The 24,775-nt window shown below is 33.0% G+C and overlaps 1 protein-coding gene and 1 long non-coding RNA gene across 2 annotated transcripts in view; both read left to right on the plus strand.

Annotated features, from left to right (window-relative positions):
* Window positions 1-22,153, plus strand: part of LOC119635626 — a 44,845-nt gene extending 22,692 nt beyond the window's left edge. Inside the window, exon 2 of the long non-coding RNA XR_005247091.1 lies at window positions 22,101-22,153. This is a non-coding gene — a long non-coding RNA (uncharacterized LOC119635626). The remainder of the gene's footprint in view (window positions 1-22,100) is intronic.
* A 56-nt stretch (window positions 22,154-22,209) lies between these two features.
* Window positions 22,210-24,775, plus strand: part of LOC119635625 — an 87,771-nt gene continuing 85,205 nt past the window's right edge. Inside the window, exon 1 of the mRNA XM_038030514.1 lies at window positions 22,210-22,666. Coding sequence (XP_037886442.1) covers window positions 22,360-22,666 — 307 coding nt within the window. The 5' untranslated portion in view covers window positions 22,210-22,359. The remainder of the gene's footprint in view (window positions 22,667-24,775) is intronic.

Below are 24,775 nucleotides of genomic sequence, written 5' to 3' on the forward strand. Positions count from 1 at the left end.
GACGATTCTTAAACTGTCAAACTTTTGCGGATATATCAGTAAGAGCGGGTTGCTATCCCAAACCAAATATGCTCCCTTCTGCTTAAATTATTGTAATTACCTCTTGTTTTTCCCCTTTTTTCAATTTACTTTTTATTTTTATTATTTATGGGTTTTGTTTTTTTTTTTTACTTTATTTAAATTAAATTAAAAAAACATTAAAAGTCTAGAAACCTAAAGAAGATATGATTTATAGTTAAAGGCCTTATAAATGCCTCGTTGTTATGTCTCTGAATTTTTCTCGCAATAACGTAACATAAAAAGCAAAGCAAAGCAAAGCAAAGCAAACCAAAGAAAAAAAACTCATGCAAGTACGAATCAAACAAGTGGCGTTTGTTTGTCTTTTATTCTGATGCGGAAACATCGATGCAATATAAACGTCAGTATATGTTGCGGTATATTGTGTGTGTGATTGTCTCTATGTCTCGCTCTTTGTGCAAAATGGTTAACATTTCGGTTTTATGTTTGTGTTTGTGTTTGGCGTTAAACGTTTGTCATTTTACGCCTTGGTTAACATCAGCAACACCATAAAAACTGTTAGGCTAAGCATGTGTTAAGCATAAATTCGTATCTAAGTCTATGTGTATGCAAGTGTGTTTGCAGTGTATATGTGCGCGCGCGCGCGCGCTCGCTTATGTTGGTGGTGGCTTTATTGTGTTAGAAGGTTAAACAGGCTTTTAAAATACTATTTATATATTTATAAAAGAAAAGAGAGAGAAAAAAAAAAAAAAAAAAAAAAAAAAAAGTATTTTTTTTTAGTAACTATTTTTTTTGGTGGTTTTAATCGCACACTTCATTTAGACTTTTTTTCTATTACTTTTGTTTTTAAAATTTTTATTTCATTTTTATATAGGTAAAGCTATTGTAACATATATATATATATAGACCCGGTCTCCGTGGAGGCGTGAAAGGTGCAAGGTTTCAAAAATGTTTATTTAGTAATTTGTTTTATATCGAAACTTGTTAAGGCCTTAAGTTAATGTTAGCAAAAGTAAAGCGTGTTTTTTTTTTTTTTTATTTCATATTTTTGTTGTTGTGTTACCATTTACGTTACAATGAATCATTTGATTTATTTTGTTAGTTATTCGGAATTTTTGGTGGTATTATAAAGCAAAAATAAATTTTATATTTAATTTTACAAATATTTTATTGTGATTTACTTTTCATTTTCATTGATTTTTTCGATGGTCAGTCGAAAATATTATCAGCAACGAGTAAGGACAACCTGGCTTTGTTGTTTCTAATGTTATTTTTTTTTTTTTGGTGTTGTGAATCACTCAGGTGATGTCTGCTGTTCGTGTAACGCGTTGACGTGCGGAAGGAAACGAGAGAAGAGATAGGGACCTCGCAGCCTAGTGGGTTACGCTTTATCGACTTCACATTAAAAATCTAACGCGCGAAAATTTTAACCTGCGAACACTGATTTGGTTGTCACGATTCTTATCTACTTGGCTGATCATGCGGAGACTATGTAATGCCCAGGAAAAGAATGGACCTGAGTTTTAAAGGAAAAGTATTTTTGCTATTCCTCTCAGAATTTCTCTACTTATCCTGGTGAAAGGATTTAGTGTTAGCTTCTTCTTTTATTTTTTCTAGGGAAAGCCATAAGTTTATAAATCTGAGCGCTAACATTGAATATCGAACGGACTGAGATTTTAAAAAACGAAGAGTATTTTTGCTATTTCTCTCAGCATACCTCTACTTATCCTGGTGAAAGGGTTTAGTGTTAGCTTCTGCTTTCATTTTTTGCAGGGAAGGCCATAAGTCCATAAATCTGAGTGCAGAGCCATGCCCACACAAATTTTTCTTTTCGCGCACCATATTTACTTAGCTAACTAATAATTGTCTTTCTCCAACAACTGCCAACTGACTGGCAAAGCGGATAAGTCGCGAAACGACACACAGCCAGTAAAGCAGAGAGCGTAGTATTACAAGCTTCTGCTTGTCATAAATAATTTAGTTTTTCTCTTATAGGATAGAATAGTATTGGATTTTATGAGCTTTCCAAAGCAAAGCGTTCGAGGCTGCTCTTGCTACTGTAATATATCCTTGCCTCACAAGTGGTGTAGGGTATAAAAACTAGAAAGTGAAGAAACGCTGAAAGAGTTTTTCTTGGACAGGCGTGATAGCATAAAGAAAGCACATTCTCATCTTAACGCCAGTGTTTAAAATGACTTGAGTGATTTGTATTGTCCGCCTGAGTAGGCGAAGGATCTGGGCTAACAACTTAATGATCGTGAGTTCAAATCTTAAGTGCATACGAGTTTCCAATGACGGACATAGCCTTAGAAGTTTTAAACCTTAGAATTAATTTCTCTGACAAAACTGCTGCTAATAATAGTGATAGTAATATATCTGATTCAAAAACGTTCTGATAACTCAAAAAAGTTAGGACAAATAAGTAAAATGAAGAACTTGGCAATACAATGTAACATTAGAAAAATGGATCAGGCGGCGCAAGTGAATAGGCAATAGATAGGATGAACTTCGTGCTTTGTGATTAATTTTTTTATTTTTTGTCAAAAGACGACTTGTCATAGAGAAGCCTTGAAGTTTTCTTTTAGGATAACTTGAAGACATCTTTGGTTGTTCTCCAAAAGATTAAAATTGCCTTAAGTGAATAGATTTTCTTGTACAAAGTCGATAAATACTACTTCAGATGTTTCCAGTTGAGTGGCACTTTCTGCGCTTGAAAACAATGAAACAAAATGGACAAACGGACAGACAAGGTTAGATAAAATCCAGAAGGTTAATTCGGAATCGACCGCTATACTAAAAGGTGAGCTTACCGGAAGTCCTTCTGCCTTCTAGCACAAATAGCGTCGGGCCTTATCGAAAGGATTCTCGTGCGTGAAGCGTAAATATCTTTCCAAGTCCATAAAAATAACTAAAAACTTTTTCGTCCTTTTTCTTTCATCTACACCTGATTTATTGAATCATTGGAAATGTGGTCCAATGCCAACATGCATGCAAAAACTTTCCATGTTTTTCTACCAAATATGAACTCGATGTTTTCATTTTTCCGGCCAGGAGAGTGCCAACAACAAACACTACACAAACGGACAAACAAGGCTCAATCAATTCAGAATTTCACGCTGATCAAGTATATATATATATACTTTATAGTTTCGCTGAATCTTCCAAACAAAAAAGGAGTATATCCCCATTTTGAAGTGGTGGACACAATTAAGTACAACAAAAATGTGGAAATATTAGGGGAACAAAATCCTGGTAGTGCAAAAAAATTTATTTGAAGCAATATTGTCGTCGGTAACAGATGCAGTAGATTCGGTAGTAGGGTCACAGGGAGCCTATTACATATGTGACAAATATGAACGATCGATTGACGTATTCATCAGATCGGATAAGAGATGAAAGCACTTTTTATTGGATGAAATCATGCAATGATGGAATAACTCACATAAATAACGATTTCTTGAGAACATTGGATATGAAATAGAAAACATTTTTTCTATTTAGCGAGAAAGCGACTTAAGTTCGCTTGCATTATATATGTATATATATATATATATATATATATATGAGAAAGGATCGCTTGTAATGCCTTCCAATTAATATTTTTATGAATTTAGCGAAAGCTATAAGCGATTAATTATAAATTTTCACTTACACATACACACCCACACACACACACACACACACACTTATACATACACAGATGGAAATTTAATTATTCACGCTTCGCGTTTTCAATAATTTACGGTACGTATAATACAGTTTCACTTTTTCTCTAATAGATTACACAACTTGACTGAATTATGCTGATAAGTAAGTAACTAACTAACTATTGCGTACGTAACGTAGCAAAGAGCAATTGTTCGGTTTTTCGAGCTAAAAGTATTTTATGCAACAAATTTTACGGCTTCGTTTTACTTTATACTAATTTTTATATGTTTACGCTTGAAAGCGTTTAACAGCGCAATATATGTTTGTGTTGTATGTTGTGTTAGGGGGAAAACACACGTTGGATGGGCAGCTCTTTAAATTGTTTTGTTTTGGTTTGTTTGGTTTGTTTTTGTGCACTTTGTTTTTTTTTTTATTTTTTTTATTCTCTATTCACATATGCTTATGCACATTAGGTGTGTATGCAATCATTCAACTAATGATGCAACATATGTTTATGTTTGCGCACAAACGCAAACACCCAAACATATACATATAATATGTACAATGAATGGTTCAATGGTATGATTTTTACATTTATTTATTTATTTTTTTCTTTTTTGCTTATGATGCGGTATAAGAATTGGTTCAGCCCTTCGTTCTTTTAAGATGTGCTTTGATTCTGTTAAATTTCAATATATTAAGTCAATGGTCGGCTTTAAACTCTTTGAGCTAAAGCGATTAATAATCTAAAGATTAAAAAAGGAAGGAAAGCAACAAAAAAAAAAAAAATCGATGGTTAAACCTACAGTCACGACCGCGAACACATGTGTTTTTCTTCATTATTGTCATTTCCAAGCCTGGCTATCCACCACCATCACTACCACCACCATCACCATCACCATCACCACCACCATCACAATAACAAACAGCATCATATCCATACCATTAATACTAACGATTTGAACAGGTTTTATGTAATGGTAACACCTTTACACACTTTGCATTGCATTGGCAGAATCTATGCTCTTTGGTTTCTTTAAGGTTTTTGTGCATAAAACACAAAAATACTTTATAGGCATGCATATGAATAGCGTATAACTACCTTAAGACCGCTCGATGACGGTATTAATCCATGTTATGTCTGGGCCTATCATTGCAACTATCAATGTATCTGTCATTGTTTTAGTGATTAGCTTTCTGTTTCCCTTTACGTTTACCTTTGTTTTTTTTTTGATTATTATTTTTTTTTTCATATATTCTCTTAACGCTTGCTCGCTCCTTTTTTCGTCTCCTCTCGCTGCATCTCGTTCCTATATCAATGAGTGTTGTGTTTTCTATTCATAAAATATCTATCAATAGCTATATCGTCTATTTAGACCATAAAGTCGGCACGTTTAATTAAAGTTGACCAGATAAAGGAAAGGAAAAACGAAAAAATGGGGGAAAAAAAAGAAGCAAGATGCAAGATGCAAAAAAACAACAACATCAATAGCAAAAGAAATATTTCCCTTTTGTGCTTATGTGTACGACTAAGTGGTGGCGGTTAAAGACCGGTTATATGCAAAATGATTGGATAGTTATGCATAAAATAATTCTTTTGCATCGATATGTTATGCATGCAGTTTATATTATATACATCTCTATAGACAAACACATACACAAATAATAAAGATAATAATCTGATCATCTGTCATTGCTATCGGAATGATATCATGAATGAACGAAATAATGTATCATTTAAACAATTCATTATGAAATATGTTAATATCAAGTTGCGAGAGAGACCTCATGGTCAAAACAAACAAAAAGAAAAACAAAAAAAAAAAAAGAAAATAGTATAAGAATAAGAATAAGGATAAGGATAAGAAAAGTGAAAAATAGATCTAAACATTTCAATCTAGAATTATTAAAACAATTTCTTATGCGAGAATTTGTTCGAGCTATCGAAAGAGACGAAATTCTCTACACCTTAGTTACACGGTCCTAATCAATCCAGCAAATGGAGATATTTTCTTAATCAATATCTCCTCTAGGAATCAATGACCGGATGATTTAGGTGAACATTTTATTCAATGGAAATGGAAATCTATAACTTTCTTATTCATTTTCAACAGGAGAGAGACGTTCTCCGCAATTAGAAAAGCAAATCGCACCAAAACGGATCTCGGCGAATAATTGCAGAAGCAATCTTCAAGTGGGGAGTTAGTTCAAACCCCTTGATAACCCCTTGTCATAATTTTGAAATGTTGCGTTTGAAGCTAAAATGGCTTTCTGGGACCTTCGACCTTTGACATTTGACCTTTATTGCTGTGCTTTGAAAAGTTTAGCTCTCGAAAGCGAGTTATCTTGAGACAGTAGTGCATGCAAGAAATGCTTACTAACTAACTAATTTATTGCGAGGAGGAGTAGGAAACATAAAAGTTTTGTCGACTATGGCGACCTATGCTCTCAGATCAGAAATGTAGACTAATGCAGGTGTTTTTAGTTGAGGCAGAGGTAAGGAGAAACAAAAAGCTAGACTTAGTTATCCGATGGAAGATGAAACGTTAAATAGGTAAAGAAATATTCGAAGACTAAAGTTGGAACTTGGAAAAGCGGAAAAGTTTTTCCCACGTTATTGATCAAATTAGCGCAATCCCGTCATTATAATCAAGTGACATATATATGAGAAAGTGAGTTGAAAACATTTCTTCAATTCACAAGCACGTACGAAAGATTCAACTTAAGCGGCGGCGGTTGCGTTTACGGTTACCGGAAACAAATAAACTTTCTTTGCGAGAAAATCTTACTAAGCCAACCAACGCCTTACAAATTTTCAATATTTCTATCTCTTAGACAATTTTCTATTCTACATTGTCTTTCAATTTTCCTCGATAGTATACAGTTTTTTATGAACTTTAACCTTTAGTGTGCACTAGCAGACAATATTCTTGCTTAACGTGTAGAAAGAGATTTCACTTTCATGCAAAAAAAAAAAGGAAAAAAAATAAATTTATATACGTTTTTGGCTTTTGGCATAAGTTAATCATTTGTTAGGCTTCTTGTAGCAGTTAAAGAAATCAAGGGGCGGATGAACGACAAACAGCCCTAACGAATCGAATGTGAAAATTTTACCTACCGTTTCCTTTTTTTTTTTTTTTTTTTGCTTTTATTACAGAAGACAAATATATATAAAGCAGATGCAATTGTCTCTGCCACTGCGTTTTTTTTTTCCCGGGTTATAAGGATAAGGATGGTTAGTTAGTTAGGTTGCGTTGAAGTAACAACTAGAAGAGTGGAAAGGAGAAGAATGAAACATCAAAAAAGGCAATCAGAGCGCCACAAATTTTATGTTTATTACACCTTTAGCGAAAAGGAAAACAATAATAATAACAACAACAACAACAACAACAATAACAATATATGTAAAAAAAAAACGCATTGTAACGCATGTGTTTGCAAACAAACCACGTTCAGAAAGATAGCCAGGCCAAGGAGGCATACATGCATACATGCATGCATAAGCATAAAGTATAGCTTAAAGCGATTTAAATGCTTACCTACTTACCTAAGACTCTCACGAGGCCACAACTGTAGTCATATATAGTTGAAGAGTCTTGTTATTATTGTTTGTGTTGTTGTTGTTGTTGTTATTCTTGTCGTATAGACATGTGGCTGTAATCAAAGTAGCAGCAATCATATGTATGGCATCGATAAAACAAAAAAAAAAAAGAAGAACAAGAAGAAGCAGAAGAAGGAGAAAAAGAACTCCGACGTTTAAGATGACGGCGGTAAGAATATATATGGCGTGTTAGTAACAACAATAACGTCAAGTTTAAGGTTAGAGTACGTGCTAGCGATATACAACAACAATAACAAAGAACGTATAAAACATACAGAGCACAGATATTGTATGCGAGTGACTACATATATAAGCGCTCTTTTGGTGGCGTTGGTGGTGTTGGTGGTGTTGGTGTTGGTGGCGGCTCATCTCATCACACTTCATCATTGCAAATGCATTCACTCTGTGTGCTGTCAGTTCTCTGTTTTTATTTTGGGCTGCTTTTACAACTTTGCAGTTTTCTCCATATTCGCTAAGGCTCGCACGCGTTTTCTTTTTTTTTCAGTTTTTTTTTTGAAAATTATAGGTTTACGAATAGTGAGATTCGAGCTTTTCTGCTTATCCATATGTGTGCCTAGGTGTGTGCATGTGTGCATATGCGTATATTTGCGCGGTTTTTTTTATGTGTTTTCGTGTTCTTGCAAAAACTGCGCTCCCACCATAGAAGCTTAAAAGGTTGTTTTGTTTTAAGGCTTTCCATGGCTACGGCGTACATCATGATGATTATGAAAGTGAAGTGACCATTGTGTCAGTCAGCTATTTGATTGGTTTTGGCGCTTTCTTGATTCGCTAACAAACAACAATACAACATCATAACACTCCCAACTATTTTGGATTTCCTTTGATAAAGTCACATGAGAACCAACCAATATTTACTAGATGTTAGCTGATGCTGATGATGTCTGAATTCATAAGTCTATATGCATTGATGTTTATAGCTACGTTTTATTTACTCTTTGTTGTTGCTCTTTTAATAGTTTAGCACTTTAAGCTACATTGTATGTGCTGGTGTTTTTTGTTTTTTTTTAACTTTTCTTTTATGATTCTCTTCCTTTTGCTTGCATCTACGGTCACTGGTCCAAATGATTGACTTGATTAGGTAGACGTTTTATTTAGGGTGTGTATGCGTGCGTAAGTTTGAATATTAGTTAGTTTTCTATACCGTACCACGCTCTCGAGCGTTTACAGTCGATCCTAAACTAACGCGACTCTATTTCAATTTTGCATTGTGTTATTTAGAATTAACTAATGCTAACCTTTTCATTATTCGTCCCCAACTTTTCAATTAATTAATGAATCATTTCTTTAAAAAATTATCTGAAATAATAAATTTTCTTAAATGAATATAAAAAAAAAAGAGTACAAATAATATTAACATTATTATAATCATTATTATCCGTTCTTAGGGCCAGACTTACGAGTGTTTAAATCAAAGACAAAAAGGTCAGATTTAGTATTATAAACACGTATCCGTATTATTGTGTAAGGACAAGATGAATCGAAAGATTGCGGCTACGGTTAGTTACTGTAGGTTGATTGTTTGTTTGTTTGTTTGTTATTTTTAGCCAGTTATTTATATGTTTATAGTACACAAAGCAGAAAAGCATTATTGTAAGCAATTTAGCACTTAAGAGTGCGTAAATTGTTCAGTTTAAGTTACAAAATTACTCATGATTTTCTTCTTCAAGTGCAAGAAAAAAATAAAAAAATATAAAAAAAAATAAAGAACAACAATAACACTAAAGCGAAAACTTTTGCAACAATATATCGAAAGTGAATTTTTTTCTGTTGAAAAGTTAATCATACATACATATATATATATATATATATAGATATATAAAATGAAGTAATCATAGCAAAAACAGCGAGTTTGTGGTTTAAGTCTTTTGTTTTCAGTTTTTCGTTTTCATTTTTTTTTTTTTTAAATTTTTTTTTATGTTTTATTATAGAAATAAAGTAATTTGTTCTCTGCTGCTTTATATATACAATAATTGTAGAACAAAATGTTGTTTTCATAGGAAATGAAAAATAACAAAAAAGATTGCTTTTCTTCATTTTGTGGTTTTATAATTGACATTAAATACCGATGTGTAAGAATTTTCAAAAATTTCCTTAGCTCTAAGGAAAACCAAGATTATTATAATTCGTTTTCTTTATTACGAAATTATCAGTGTAGGAGGTCTCTCTCTTCATCCGTTCATCAAGACAAATTATTTGTTTATTGGTTTATCTGTTCACCTATAAACCTACAAATTTCCATCTCAAAAGGTAAATGAATCTTTATCAGTTACACCTACATTGGGATAAGCATTTTGAAAATCGTTCCTCTTTAGTTTCACTTAGACCTAAGCATTTTTCCATCTTTCCCCTTCCGATGGCTAATATAAGAGGTTCTCGCAGTTTTTTTTTACCACTAGATGCCAATATTGATGCCTATGTATAGGGCAACACGCACACGATGATCTCAACTGAACGAGTGCTTGAAAGGTGACATTTCAGCTTACAGTTTTTGTGAAGATGGTTTTCAAATTCTTTGTTCATGTGAAAAGTTGGAATCATTTGAAAATGAGTGAAATATCTGAAGAGATACATTAAGTGATGCTTTGCCATTCACTAAAAAAGTCGATGAAATTTTGCAACTGATAGAGTAAGACGGGCATGCATGCTATCAGGAAATAGTGCAGGCACTAAACATCAACCACATGAGAGTTGGGAATTATTTGAAAAGAGTAGGCTACAAAAAGAAACTCAAAGGAAGACTAAAAAACCGCGGAGACCTTTTCTATCACGCATTACTTACTATTGGTTGAAAAGTATTTTCGTCACTATTTGATTATGGCTTCTTATTGACTAGTCCATCTCACCGATTAAACCTCCCATGCCGAAGGAATTGGTCCTTATTTCCGTTTCGCTTCATTTCTTTACGGGTTTTCTATGAAAGCGGTTCATACTCTGTGGCATTCCATGGCATTAGCATTACATTGTAACGAACATTAGAGCATTAGATTAAATTGGGGGCAATAGTAGGATAGGCAAACCCTGGACGGTGCACCATGTTATTTGTGATCATGGTATTTAACCCTTTGCGATCGGTAAATTTCTCTAATGCTGGAGCATCAGCTAGCCGGGATAAACTTAGCTTGTTGGAAGTATTTGTTCCTTAACACTGTTAATGTTAAAAAGCATAGGATTTCTTAAAACTGATAAGCGTTTTTTTCTTACTTTCCATGCCTAAATTACGTAAAGCAAAATGTTTCCGAATCATTAATGACATTTGCCTGAGTGCTTAACGGCAGCGATTTCTACGAAAATTTGCCGCATCGTTCTCAAAAGGGTTAAAGTGGGAAATGGACAATCACTATTCCTTAACCTTAAACACTTCTCTAGTTGTTTTATATTCTTGGTAAAGAGTTTTGTGTTCTCATCTATGGCTATCTGTAAACACTTTTTATATAGGGATCGAGAAAAACAAAGGACTTGTATAAGGAGTTAGTTTATTATTCTAATTTAGTTACGACTTTTCGGAAATGTTGTAATTTGTATGCTCATACACTAAATAATTAAACATATAATAATGTTGTTATTGACGTGCAAGCACACCCATCCATCCATCCATCCATTTACACGCCTGCTTGCATGCCTGCATATCGGTCTGCATCAAGCTGTGAATAAACGAAATCTATTAAAATGCTAAACATTTTAAACCATTTTTTTTTTCTATCGCATTTGCAATTGTACGGCAAAGCAGTATTTGTTCAACATACAGATCACGCATCAGAGATCGTGTTGTTTGAAGCGATTTCATCATTTGTTTTTTTTTTTGTTAAACAACACATTGAATTCACTTTCATCAACGACAGCAATAAATTCTCAACTGTAAACCGTGTTATTGTGTAAACAAAAAAAAAAAAAAAAAAAAAAAAAAAAAAAAAAAAAAAAAAAAAAACGAAAAACACAAAAATTGCCAAAAAAAAAAAACTTGAAAGCAAACCTTGTAGCAAACATGATTGATGTGCGAATTTTATTAACTAATTACTGTTACATAATACCTAGAATTAAACAACAATTCTCATTAATAATAAAACTTCTGTATTAATATCAACTCAAGTAAATAAATCTTGGCATGCAATTTGGGTTCAAGCTTTAAGCTTTAAGGGATGAACATGAAACTCATTTATTTGACTTTCTAAGTTCTACTTATCAAGTCAAGCAGGCATTCGTCATAACTACTTGTTTATTATTTATATTCTTTAAAATTTGACTCATGAATGCTTCGCTCGAACCATTAATAATCTAGGGAATGCTTAATCTATCAGTTAGTTTTTTGCTTTTTTGCTTTAGAATATTCTTGACATTAATCGATTTTATATATATACATATATATATATAGGAAATTTTTGTATAACAACTATCATGTCTATAAGTTCTCTTGGTCTGCCCAATTATTGGCACTCGTCAGTGCCAGTTGAAGAGAATTGAAGGCTGTAGAGACTGTTCTATGTGCCATAGCCAAGCCAGCTAGTTCGGAAGATTTAGGGGGTTTTGCAAATTTTGTCTCACGGACATTCCACGGACGATTACACTCAAAAAAACATGCATGTACTTTATCCTTATATACATATATATGTATATATATATATATATATATATATATATATATATATATATATGTACGAATATGCATGCATATATTCTATAGGCGGGCGGACGAAACCTACCTTACCGAACGGGCATAACCTAAGCCCTGGACCGTTCTTCATCCTGCCCTACCTATGGTCCCCTTCGGCCCAATATATATGTAAAGGTAAAGTCATATAAAAAGTCTTTGCGTGTTTTTCTGCGAGTTGGTGTTAACATAGTTGGTGCCTATATATTTTGGGCAAGAGTTACACGATTGTTTCAAACGAGCATGTATTGTTCGTCTAAAAAGTTATCTTGATTTGAAAATGGATGAAATAACCAAAGAAATACGCTGCGTGATGCTTCTTCGCCAGCAAAAAATTGGGAAACAAGCAAACACCTGTTGAAAAATTTGTACTGCAAGGAAAGGAAGAAGTCAAGAGCGGCTTGCTCGATTTCTTTCCGAAAGTTTAGATATTGTCAGGAATAGAGGAGGCACTAACCATTAGTCACTTATAGGATTGGAATCATTTTGAGAAGAGCAGGCTTCAAGAAGGAGCTCAAAACCGCGGAAAAAAACGCAAATATTTTTTATATCGACCCTTATATCTATATTTCATAACGTGGCTTACATTAATTGAAATTCATTCGTCCAAAGGATATTAATAAGCTTGACAATCAGCCAACTTCAGAGAAGTTTATTGAGTTGAGTCGTACGAAAATGTTATTTATTAGAACCAGGAGCTTCACTTATTGTTAATAGCGATGAATTAAAAAAAAACATTTTCTTTCTATTACGTCAAACAGCTGCATTAGTTTTCTTTGAGCTGAACAAGTAAAAAAAGCTTATGAAGGTCCTTAATAAAAAGGTATAATTTTGCAAAGCCAAAGATTCCTTGAGTTTGTTCATTATAAGAGAGAAATTTACAAAGCTTATATCGCCGCGCCTAGCCTTTCAGCAGGAAGGAAGCAAGCGAGGAAACGCCTATGAAAACTCAGTCTTTTTGCCGTCGGCATAAGTAAATTTGGAACGTTTTATTGTCAGTACTGTCATAGGCCTGACCGCCCACGGAGGCGTGGAAGTATATATAACCCATTGATATATCGTTAAATTGTTGTTATCTTCGACCAAAATAACTGTTGTTTTCCCATTTTGCGATTTGGGTAAATGAAATGATATTCCGGGGAGGTGAGAAGGAGCCGGCCCGCCCCCCCGTGACATGAATTTGTAGCATTGCAACTTAATTTTTTGCAATTATTTTGTTATAAATGTTAATAGCTCGATATATATATATATATATACATAAGCAATATCATGTACATACAAAGCAATATCATTTTCTTTTGAATAAACATAAAATAAAAATGTAGATATAAAAAATGAAACGTGTGCGTTCCTTTTGCTAACGCAATGTAGCAGAAAACAATGCACAAGAAAAAAAAAAAAGAGCATAACACAAACGAAGAGAAAAAGGCGTGTGGCTACTTTACTGATGACCCTCGAAGTTCAACGATAGAAATACGAATAAAACAATAAAAGCTAAACGCCTACAAGCTAAAAATGAAAATAATAAAACTCATCACTTTATATATCGCGTATGGTATGCTTAACGTGCTGGTGGCCCTTGTGCCTGTCTATAAACCAAAGCGAAAGAAAAATAATAAAAAAAAAACAAAAAAAAAAAACTACGCTTTTTGTTATAAAGCTTTCAAATGAAAACGAAATCATAAAAAGGCAAACAAAAGACGTTACTGAAGACACACAACAATACACACCACAAGATGACTAGAATAGAACTTCACAACAAAATTTATACATATACATACATACAAACATACATACATACATACATACACAAACATACACAAAGTAATGAAAGTTAATTTGTTAAAATCGACACAAAAACCAACACAACACAGCAAGTGATGTGACCACCATGACAACCTTTTAAAGAACAAAAGGGAAACCAGAACAGTAACGAAACAAACAAAAATGCTATAGAAAAATTACAATTTGTTTTAAATGGTATTTTTGCTCGGTACTTACTTGTACATTTAGAAGAGCAATAAAAAAAAAAAAAAATTACAACAATAATAATAATAACAACAACAGCCATAGCAGCATACAGCAGTAGAGCAATAGCAGAACAATAACAAAGAGTTAAACGACAAGCCCTTCTTCCTTCCCATATAGAAATTGTGTGGAAAATCCCAAATAGTTTTTACTTTAGATTCACTCTACTCACTAAAGCAACGTTAGCAGCAATGCTTTGAGCTCGGTTGCGACCGCGACCGCGGCGGCGGCGGCGTTTACATTCCGAAAATATATTACGTTTTAAGTTCAAGTCATTCAAAAAATTGTTTTGTATTTTCTGACATTTCCGAGGCACATCGATATATGTGTGTATATGTTTATCTATATGTATGTATATATGTATATAATGCATTGTATAGTATTTGTTGCACTTGCCGCTATATTTCTCTATGTGGCTGACGCGCATACAAATGCACAAATTTGCAGTTAATTGCATTTCGATATCTATGCTTAGGCATCATCAACATCACATAAGATAAACCGACTGGCCAATCTGCCTACGACCGTTCGATCGACACTTTTTATATACTATAGCAGCAACAATAACAACGAAAAAGCTAAACTAATTTAGTTTAACCTCAAATAATGATCGTAATGATGCTGTGCTCTCGATATTGTTGCAAAAAAAAAAAACAAAAAAAAAAACGAGCTGAGCGAAGAAGAAATAGAGTTTTACGTTATAAGGAAATGGAGCTAAGCGCGACACATAACCACCACTTATTCAACCATTCCACCATCGTCGTTAACAGATTCATTCTAAATGTTTTTTACCATTTTTTTTTTTTTTTTTTTTTTTTTTATGTTTTATTCTCAGAAATTACTAATTGTCTGATTATTGGTTGGGATTTAGGTGGGAATTTGTGTTTTAACATTCGCCATATATATAGATATATATATATATATATATATATATATACAAGTGAACTAACATCATCAAGAACAACAGAATGGCATTTAAAGTTGAAGGTCTTTACTTTTGCTATAAAAATAATTTAAAAAATTCTGTTAACGTCACAGGACAATGACAGTATTTATATGACAAAAATACAATAATAAACTCATAAAACTCAGCAGGAAATTTTTTTTTTTGCAATCATTCCATGCTTCCTCCCGATATGCAGACATAATAATTTTGTCATTGCACTTGCCCCAGCTTGAAAATACGAATGCTTGTAGTTAAAAAAAAAAAATGTTACTAAATAAAATTTTAATAAAATGAGCAAAAAAAGAAAAACAAATTCCTTACTATTTATTTATCTTCTTTAAATCATGTTGTTGCAGTCCTTTCAAACTGATTATCTGATATTGAAAGTTGTTAATATTGTTACGTTTCTGCGACTACTATGACAAACAGCCAGACAAGAGAGAAATTCTAATGAGGAAATCTATGTAAAAAAGTGTTTTTTTTTTAACAATTTGAAATGGAATTTTTCTGAAGGCAAGGAGGTAATGGTTGGAGTATTAATATTTGAGGGGAGGCATATAGTGAGCATTAAAAAAATTTTTTTTTTTTGATTATGGCATTACTTGACCCGAGGCATACTTAGATATGTGTGTGTCTATCAGTTTTATTTGTGTGTAATAGTGTAGTTTGACGCCACTTTTGCGGAAGCGCCCCACCTTTAACTTAACCAATGCAGTAGTAAGACTTTGCCCTCTGTTCTGTTATTTAAATAAAATTTAGGGCAACCTTGCAGCATCACTGGAAGAGGAATGGAGTCCTACGAGTCATGAGCACGTGCTATAGCTGAGCTTGCTCGTTCGTGAGATGAGGGAGGGGTTCTCGCTCTTCTAGGACGGTTACACCGAAGAAAGTGCACACACATGCCCCTCATTTAATTAGCCGAACGGACATTATATTTATTTCACTATTCAAACGGACTCCTGGTCCCTGAGCCTATCTCAACCCACACCGCCTACGATCCATTCAGAATTGTAAGGGGTTCTGCCATAAATTACAAATTTAAAGGATAAAAATCACTTAATATACATAACTTTGTCTAACGAAACACGGCGAAGAATATAAAAATATTGATTTTTGTTTCAGTGTTGGAGACTATTTGAAGTAAAGACTTCATTTTCCTTCGTTTGTTGTCAATAAATTATTATCCTCACGAGTAGCCGGGTAGGCAAAGCATGTCGGCTAACAACTCAAAGGCCGCAGAATCAAATTTCATATAATATAAGTTATCCGGCAGCCTTTGAATCCATATTTTGTTGCCTTTACGATTAGCCAAAAGCAGTCTTTTGCGTTGATTTAAACCTTAAGTCTTAAACTGGAAGTTGCTAAACGAATAGACCGGAAGGACCTACTCACATGGAAATATATGGACTATTAGTAGAGGGGGAGTAGATTTCGAGTGATGGAGTAATGGCTGAACAAGAAAGCAAATAAATTTTTTTGCAGCCACAACTTGGCTTGTAAGGTCACAGGAAATTGTCTTGCTGCGAAGAAGCGAAAGGCTGGAAACTTTTGCCATCGAATTTATTCAATGCCTAATAATGATAACAATAGCAAAAAATATCCTTAACCTGACCCGGAAAGCAGATCTTCGGACTTTATATAAATATATATAATCTGGGTCTTTATCGATCTTATAGTTTATGAGTTGTGCATATTTGTGCTTATAAATGTCGGCATTCCATTACCCATCTACCTGTTGTAGCGAATAAAAATATTTCGAGAAACAAAGAAAAAAAAAAAAAAAAATAAATAAATAAACAAATTAAAATCACAAACAAATCAGCACTTGGAGCAATATTTTCTTCTTTTTTTTTTTTTTTCATTTCAGAAAATTGAATTCCACAAAATCATAATAATAGATATAAAAGTATGTATGTGTGTTTGCGTGTTTGTGCTTGTGCTTTTGTGAGTGATTGCGGTAGGCTCTCAACAAGAACAATAATAATAATGATAATAATGCAGCAGCAAAAAAAAAAAAAAAAAAAAATTAAAAATAAAACAACAAAAAATGAACAAACGAATGAAATGCTCCCCTTCAACAACAATGGATTAGAATGTTCTTTTCGGGGCCGCTCCCAAAAATATGTCATGTTCTTAAGCCAAACTACTAAAAAGCGTTGAAAAGAATGTTAAGACAGGTTTAAATATAAAAAAAAAATAAAAAAAGTAAAAAAAAAATTAGAAAAACAATTTATAAACTAAATCAACAAATACAAACACACTTACACATACACATGCAATACAAATTTAGTAAATAGTGGTCACTTTGTTAAGCAACAAATTTGAAATATTTTTCTTGATTTTTTTTTCTTTTTTTTTTTTGCCTTTAAAATACTTTTTAAATTTTCTGACAACAAAAGAAAGAAAAATAAAATTGTTTTTCTTGTACTAATATTTAAAACCTTGTTATTGAGCATTTTTGCTTGAGGTTCGTTCAGTTTTATACGTGCTCTGGTTTAATCCCTCATAAATTCGATACAAGACAAGTCTGGTCACAATTCACTCTTTATTTATGTCAACCTTTAAGCAAACTATGTTCATAAACATATACTCATACATGCATATATTTATATACATATAGATAGATTTCTAATGTATTTAGCTATATAGTTTGTTGTCGTTGTTTGTTTGCGAATAAAGTCATACTATTTATACTGTTTGAGACTAGGTTTATTTTGTATATGACCGCCAGTCATACTCAGGGTGATTTGTGTTGCGTTCTTGTGTTATTTCATATAAACTGCAATCAAAACAAGAATAACGAAAAAAAAAAACTATATATATATATATACGTATATATATATAAAAATTGTTGATTACGTGAAACCTTGTTGCCTTGAATATATTTATGTAAATGTTCTAAATTACATATAAACATATAAATATAAATATATATGTATATATGTGCATGTATGCATAACATATGCATAAACGAGCACATACATATATATATATATATATATATCGTTATAGTAAACATTCCTAAGAAAAGGTTAAAGACATGATGTCTATGCTTTTGTTTTGTGTTTTTTTTTTTTTTATATTTTTTTTTGTTTATTTCTTTCTTTTAATGAACAACACCATAATCTATATAGGTATCAGTTCATTAAGCAGATCCGTTTGCCTACCTGTCAACACTTTTCACAGTTGTCAGAATTTAAACGCAGAAGAATCATAAATTTGTTACAGGTTTCTAAAAAAAAGTTGACTACTGCCGTACACACCCAGTTGGTTATAACATACAATGGCTATAACGGCTAATTAAGGGTGAGGCAATAAAAAATCTTGAAAATTTCAAAATTAAATGCTTTGACGTCTTTAGTTACAAATGATCATCATTTACGATCCGCAAAGTAAATAAACATAAAAACTCATATACGCTTTTCTTCATAAAGTTTTCTTTTCAACAAGCCGATCGGTATTATTTCCTCTTTTAACGTTAAACAAAACATGTTTTGTGAATACTTTTCCGAAAAATTAACTGTCTGATATATGAGAGTAAAACAAACCGTGACTGTCGCTTTTTTTTTTTTAAAAAAAGATTATTAATTAACTAACAACAGTGTAGTTGTGTGCTTGTAGTAATAGTTAATGTGCGAAAATGCGAACTTGAGATAAACAAAATCGTAAAATAAAAATTTTAATTACTCAACAATTTACGAGATACGAGCCAGCGAAAATAATTGCAACTTGTGAAAAACTATAAACTGAATTAATGCCTCATTTTCGATAGTCAGATGATTATCTGTTTACTATACGTGAACCACATTCCCCAAGAAGTAATTCATTTTCGCTGAGAAATTCAGTGAAACTTTCGTAGTTTAGTCTCGAGAGTGTTTGCATAACACAGACTCTCTTATTGTTGGGAACATTTTGGTTTAGTGAGGAGGAGCAAGCTTATAAAGCTGCACAGTAATGCCGACACCTCGTGAATTTCAACATGATTTGAGTAGTAATTGACTATTAGTAGAAGATTTTAAGAATTTTGATTTAATTCAAAGTGAGTCAGCCATTTTCACTATTCTTTCTTTCTCTCTCTCTCTCTCTCTTTCTCTCTCTCTCTCTCTCTCTCTCTCTTTCTCTCTCTCTGAAAATACTTAGGAGTGCAATTCCACTTAAAAGTAGCGAGCAATATTCTTTACTATAGATATGATTCTACTTAAGGGGCTGGAAACTTTTGGTAATTAAGGTAAGGTATTAGTGTTTTTTTAGCAGAGGAATCTTCTATTGCCTTACTATAGTCTCGCGTAACTAATTTTATTAAACTAAGCACTCAAAGAGAAGCAACTAAGAGAATTATATTTAGTGTTGACCGAATCTTTTATGCTCATCCCTGATTAAAAAAAAAGGGGAAAAAACTAAATTTTCTTTCTCTATATTATGTGACTGTTTTCACTCTCGGTGATATGTGGTGGGCGCGGTGATTTTTTTTCCATTTTCAGACAAAAAGTGCATATATATATGGTGTAGGACTTATACCTGTATGTGTAACAAGCAAAAAACACGGGAAGCAAGTATGGTCGCAATTTTTATCGCATAGACGTGTGGGTCTTATAGGCGTGTCCTTTGAAAAGTTTGTGTTATTTCGAAATTCTTTTACCAATTTATAGGCGATAGCTTTAGTTTTGCGAACGGGCGAATATTTACCACAAATACTACATACTTGCGCAGACGGATAGATGGATATGTTTAGGTGCGTTCTAAAGCTTTTTGGAAACTTGTTTCGGCATTGAAAAAAAATTAGATTTTGCTGCACTATAATTTTGAGCAGGCGTGGTCAACTTTTTCGATATTTCTACAGAGCTTACAGCGACACCTACCGAATATGCGTACAAATTTTTGCAAAAATTTTACTTTACGAGTAATGAGGAAGAAACCAATTTCTTACTGCTTTCCCAATTTATGTGACGCTGTGGGCTTGTCTTTTAACCGATTTGGCCCATTTTCAATAGCAATCTGCGAACAAGAATTACCAAAATATTGCTGCTCAAGTTGAAGTCGACAGCTTCATTTTTGCGGCCAAGAGAGAGCTCAGAACACGGCTTGGCGGACTAACATCCTCAAGTCGATTTAGAATTTGATGCCGATTAAAAGGATATATACTTTCTGATGTCTCTGAAGATTGCTTTTCGGAGTTGCAAACGCGTTCACAAAATGAGTATATCTCTCGTCCTTCAGTGACGACTATAAAAGCAATGTTGGCTAACAAAAAGACATAGAAGACTTTGTAGTTCTTTCTTTCAAATATTTCGAAAGGCAAACAATCTTAAGTCGGAATAAAGTTTGACATAAGAAAACTTTCATGTTACGCTTTCATTTCATATTCCAAGAAAGTATAAAGCAAACAACAGCACCACATGAATCATTTTTTTTAGCACTAATTATCTGTGGTTTTTACCTTCATAGTTTATGAAGTAAAGTTGTAAAATATCATAAATCAATTATGCAATAAGAAAGAGTTAGAAGAAAAAGAAAACTTGAATTCTAGAGATTTTTGCTAGATGCTATGCAAACAGCAAGTATGGAAAGAAAAATAAATGGTAAAGTGTAGTCGTATCTGTCTAATATGATATTAAGGTTTTTTTTTTTTTTTTTTTTTTTTGAAAAGAACGGAAGCAAGAAAAGTAATTCCTTAAAACAACGTTAAAGAGAAGAATTTTCGGCCTAAAAGTCGAAGTTTACAATTGATTCTATAATGAAAATCAGAAGTAGTTTAAAACATACCCAACCACGATACTGAACGGTTAAGTTAGGGAAACCCTAAAGCAACGTAACTTTCGATAAGGGAACGACTTTTCTTGCACAAGAATGGAAAAGCATTCAATTGTTCGAAAGCTTTGGCACCCATGTTTTCCTAAGGCTGACGGAATCTTTATATACGTAAATCCATCATTGCGAAAGGCGCTGCCGACAAGACATAAGCACTTTAGCCCGTTTATGGACAGAAAAGGGCCGTCTGTCCTCAAGAACGATTCGGTTTTTTGGAGTTATCCATTCTTTGGTACCGTCATCTGAGCGGCAGTTCTGCTTAAAAACAGGGCAAGACATCAGACAGAACAGAGCCGTCTGTCCGCATGAATGGTTTGTTTTGTGGGATTATCCTGTCTTTGGTATCGACATCTGAGCGGGGGCTCTGCTTGAGAAGAGGATAAGACCTCGAGTGAAACTAGCTTTACTTAGAAGGCGCAATATCTGGTGACAGCAGGATGTGCGTGCTTCAAATATTCCTGCATTTGTTTTTTTGCAGGTCATGGCCGAGCATTTGCGTGCACATCAATCAAGTACTTCTTGCTTCCAATTTCTTTTAGGCATTTAGGCATTATTATTCTAGTTTATTAAGCTCTTACCCGTTTTGATGATCACTTTTCTTCTAGAGTAACAACAACATTCAGTCGGCAAGACACTACACTTTAAAGCAAATTTTGCCCTGTATTTAGAATAGATTTAGAAGCCTTTACTTCTTGATGGTTTTTGACGCTGTTATTAATCGACGTCTATCTTTGGAAGTAGCTTGTATACGTCATCTTTGTCTACAGATTCTTGCGCAGAAATACCACTCATGTCGTATAACACTCAACTTGCAAATGATTATATAGACGATATTACTTAACTTTTACTGAGATTTACTGTACAATCTTTCCTAACTTAAGAATTGAAAAATAGTTGAACTATGTTTTGATTCTTCCTTTCGATAGCGATCATATGTGACTGGCGTGGCGCTTTCATTTTTCATGATTAATTTATATAACAATTTAATAGTAATAATAATAATAATAATAATAATAAAAAAACAAAGAACAACCAAACAACAACATAAAATAACTTTTTCACTGCAATTAATTAATTATTTCAAAGGAATTAATAATAAAAAATAATAAAATAACATAACAATAAAATCCAGTATGCAGAGCAATTACTCACTCATAACAATATACATTCGTTCGCTCTTCTCTCTGTCTCTTTTACCTTTGCGTAGTCACACATATCTTTATTCTAATCGTTGTTAACCATAATTACAAATAGCTCTGACTAAATGCACTAAAAAAAAAATAAAAAAAAATAAAAAAAAAAAACAAATTAAAATCAATTTCATTTTTATATGAAATTAATTTCAATTTAATGCTAAAGCAGAAATTTATTTTTTTAAATTTCAGCCTACCTCTCGCTTCAGCATAAATAATATCCACAAAAAAAAAAAAAAAAAAAATTAAAAAAACAAAACAAATATATTTTATAAAATTTCATAAGAGTGAGAGTAGAAGAAAATTAGATAAAAAAATTTAATAAAATCGTTAAGCAAAAAAAAAAAAAAATGCAAATTTTTTATTAAAATCACCTGTTAGTCGCATTGCTATTGAATTGTAAAATAAATATAAAAAAAAAAAATAAATAAATAAATAATTAAAATTTGCAATGGCTGTGCAAAACCAAAGATTAATGAAATCCTCTTTGGCTGATAATACGGTAACAACAACAACGACAACAACAACGCCAATAACAACACAAACAACATCAACAAGAAATTCGAATTCTACTACCGTGCCATCAATGACAATGCCGCCATCATCATCGTCGACATCATCACTGCCAGCGAAAACACTTCAAGCGACCCACACATCTGCTCCAACACCAACCGCATCACCGCAAATAGCAACGCATGCTACCATAAATGGTGGTCCGCGTGTATCATTCAATCGCGATGTTCATGTCAAACGAATCGGTTAGTGTTGGTGGTTTTTATTAAATGATTACTTCTTTTTTTTTTTTTATATGTATATACATACATACATATATGTTTGCATGGAATATTTCTTTATCTATATATATTAATAATTTCTTTTTTTTGATCTAAAAAGTTCAAAACATTAATTTCTTTACATTTATCAAAAATGGAAGACTTATACAAATGAGATAATTTTGTCAATTGTCCCACGCAGCAATGAACTTGCGAAACGGCATAAAATGCTAGAGTTTCTCTTTTTCTCTCTCTCTCTCTCTCTCTTCATTAGCATAACAGGTTGATTAATAGCACAGACGTGAAGTTGTCTTACAGTCTTTTTATATAGAACAAAAACATCTTCCACAATAGCAGAAAGCATCTCTTCAAAGGCATTTTCTTTGGCTATTTGATCCTAGGGGATCTTTCATCAAAATTGCGTCATTTTGTGACCGAAGATTTTCCGCAGAAGGCGATGTTCTCTTTAGTCGTCGTGGCATTAGGATTTTTTCCGAAAAACGTTTAATGGTTTTTTTACCGGTGGCGACTCTAATTCGACAAGAGTACGCGTACACTTACGGAAATGAGATATGAATTTGAATCACAGGGTCAAATATTAATCATCCTTGTGCCATGAACCTACAGTTAATGCGTTTTGACAAAAGAGCAAACATTCCGACACTCCCAGCTGTGATGGACCTTCAAGCAACGTCAACGCACACAGCAACGGACTAAAAGTGCCTCAAGTTTACTTATAGCAAGGGAAGTAAATAGTATTCGCCTTAGGTGTAAAAATTTGGATCATTTTAGAGCCATTAAGAGAAAATGCAATGCTACTACTACTATGTGATGGCATTATTCTATATTAAGGATTGAAATTGAGTTTGCTAACAAGAGCCTGCGGCCTATCGCCTCAATCTCATAAAACTCTTGCGAAGAATTAAAGCCATTCAAGTATCAAACACAAGCGATATATCGTGTAGTTAAAATATTTGCAACAAACGATTTTCAAAACAATTTTTAACTAAAAATTTTCCTCAATCTTCATAATATTCGCAACGATTCCGTCTTTGTTAACATTTCGCGGTATCGCTGTACATGGGTACTTCATAGAATTACTTACGCTTGCGTACTTATGCATATTTCATTTATGGGTACGGAAATGAATAGGCGTTAATGTTCATTTCTCAAGCAGCTGCCTATTTATCTATCTATCTTGTGTGTGATCTTTTTCCTATGCATACTTTTCGTAAACAATGCCTCAAATACGTCTTCCGAAAAGAAAAAGAAAACAATGCGTAGCAACTTTCTACACGACTTTTACTTTGCGACATAATAGCGAGAAAAACCAAAAATTTAGAAAAAAAAAAAAAAATTATTTTTCTTATTATCTCACGGCAACACGTTTCAATTTCAATGCGATATGCAATGACGTCTCGCTTAACTGATGATTAACTCTCTCTCTCTCTCTCTGCGGCAACATGTTATTACGAAAATGCCATATTTGATGATTTGAGTTTTCCACGAAAGCTGGTTGATTATCGAATAAAGGAAAAAGCATAGATACAATCATGATGCTTGACTTGTCTCATCCATTTATGCGACTTGTGAAAACATCAATTTAGCGGAAAAAGGGATTAGAGCGAAAATGTCGCAATGAATTTAGGTCAAGGTAACCTGCTTGCAAAGGTGCACACCTGTCGCTTCTAATTTAGACTAATATTCCAACGGACAACACCGAAAAGAGAATTAAAGCGTTGTAATTATAAGTTCCTCTAAAGTAATTTGGAAATAGATCTCCTAAGAGAACTGTAAAGAAAGCCTATACTATTCTCTCAACAGTACGAAGTTAATCTCAAAAGAATTTCAACAAATAACATAAAAATGACAAAAAAAAAATAGTTTACGTTACAATATTATTAAAATCAGTAAATGTATGTAAAGGTGAAGTACCTTGAAATGAGTTCCTAGAATAATAATTGTTACCTGTAAGGAGAATGCACGATGCAAGCAGATGAATGTATTATATTCCCTTGTAAGAAACAAGGGAAGATTCTATATAGATATGTGAAATGTGAAAGAATTTCTTTGCAATTTCAAGCCAAGCATGAA

Source organism: Glossina fuscipes, unplaced genomic scaffold, assembly GCF_014805625.2.
Source record: "Glossina fuscipes isolate IAEA_lab_2018 unplaced genomic scaffold, Yale_Gfus_2 27, whole genome shotgun sequence".
Taxonomy (NCBI): Eukaryota; Metazoa; Arthropoda; class Insecta; order Diptera; family Glossinidae; genus Glossina; species Glossina fuscipes.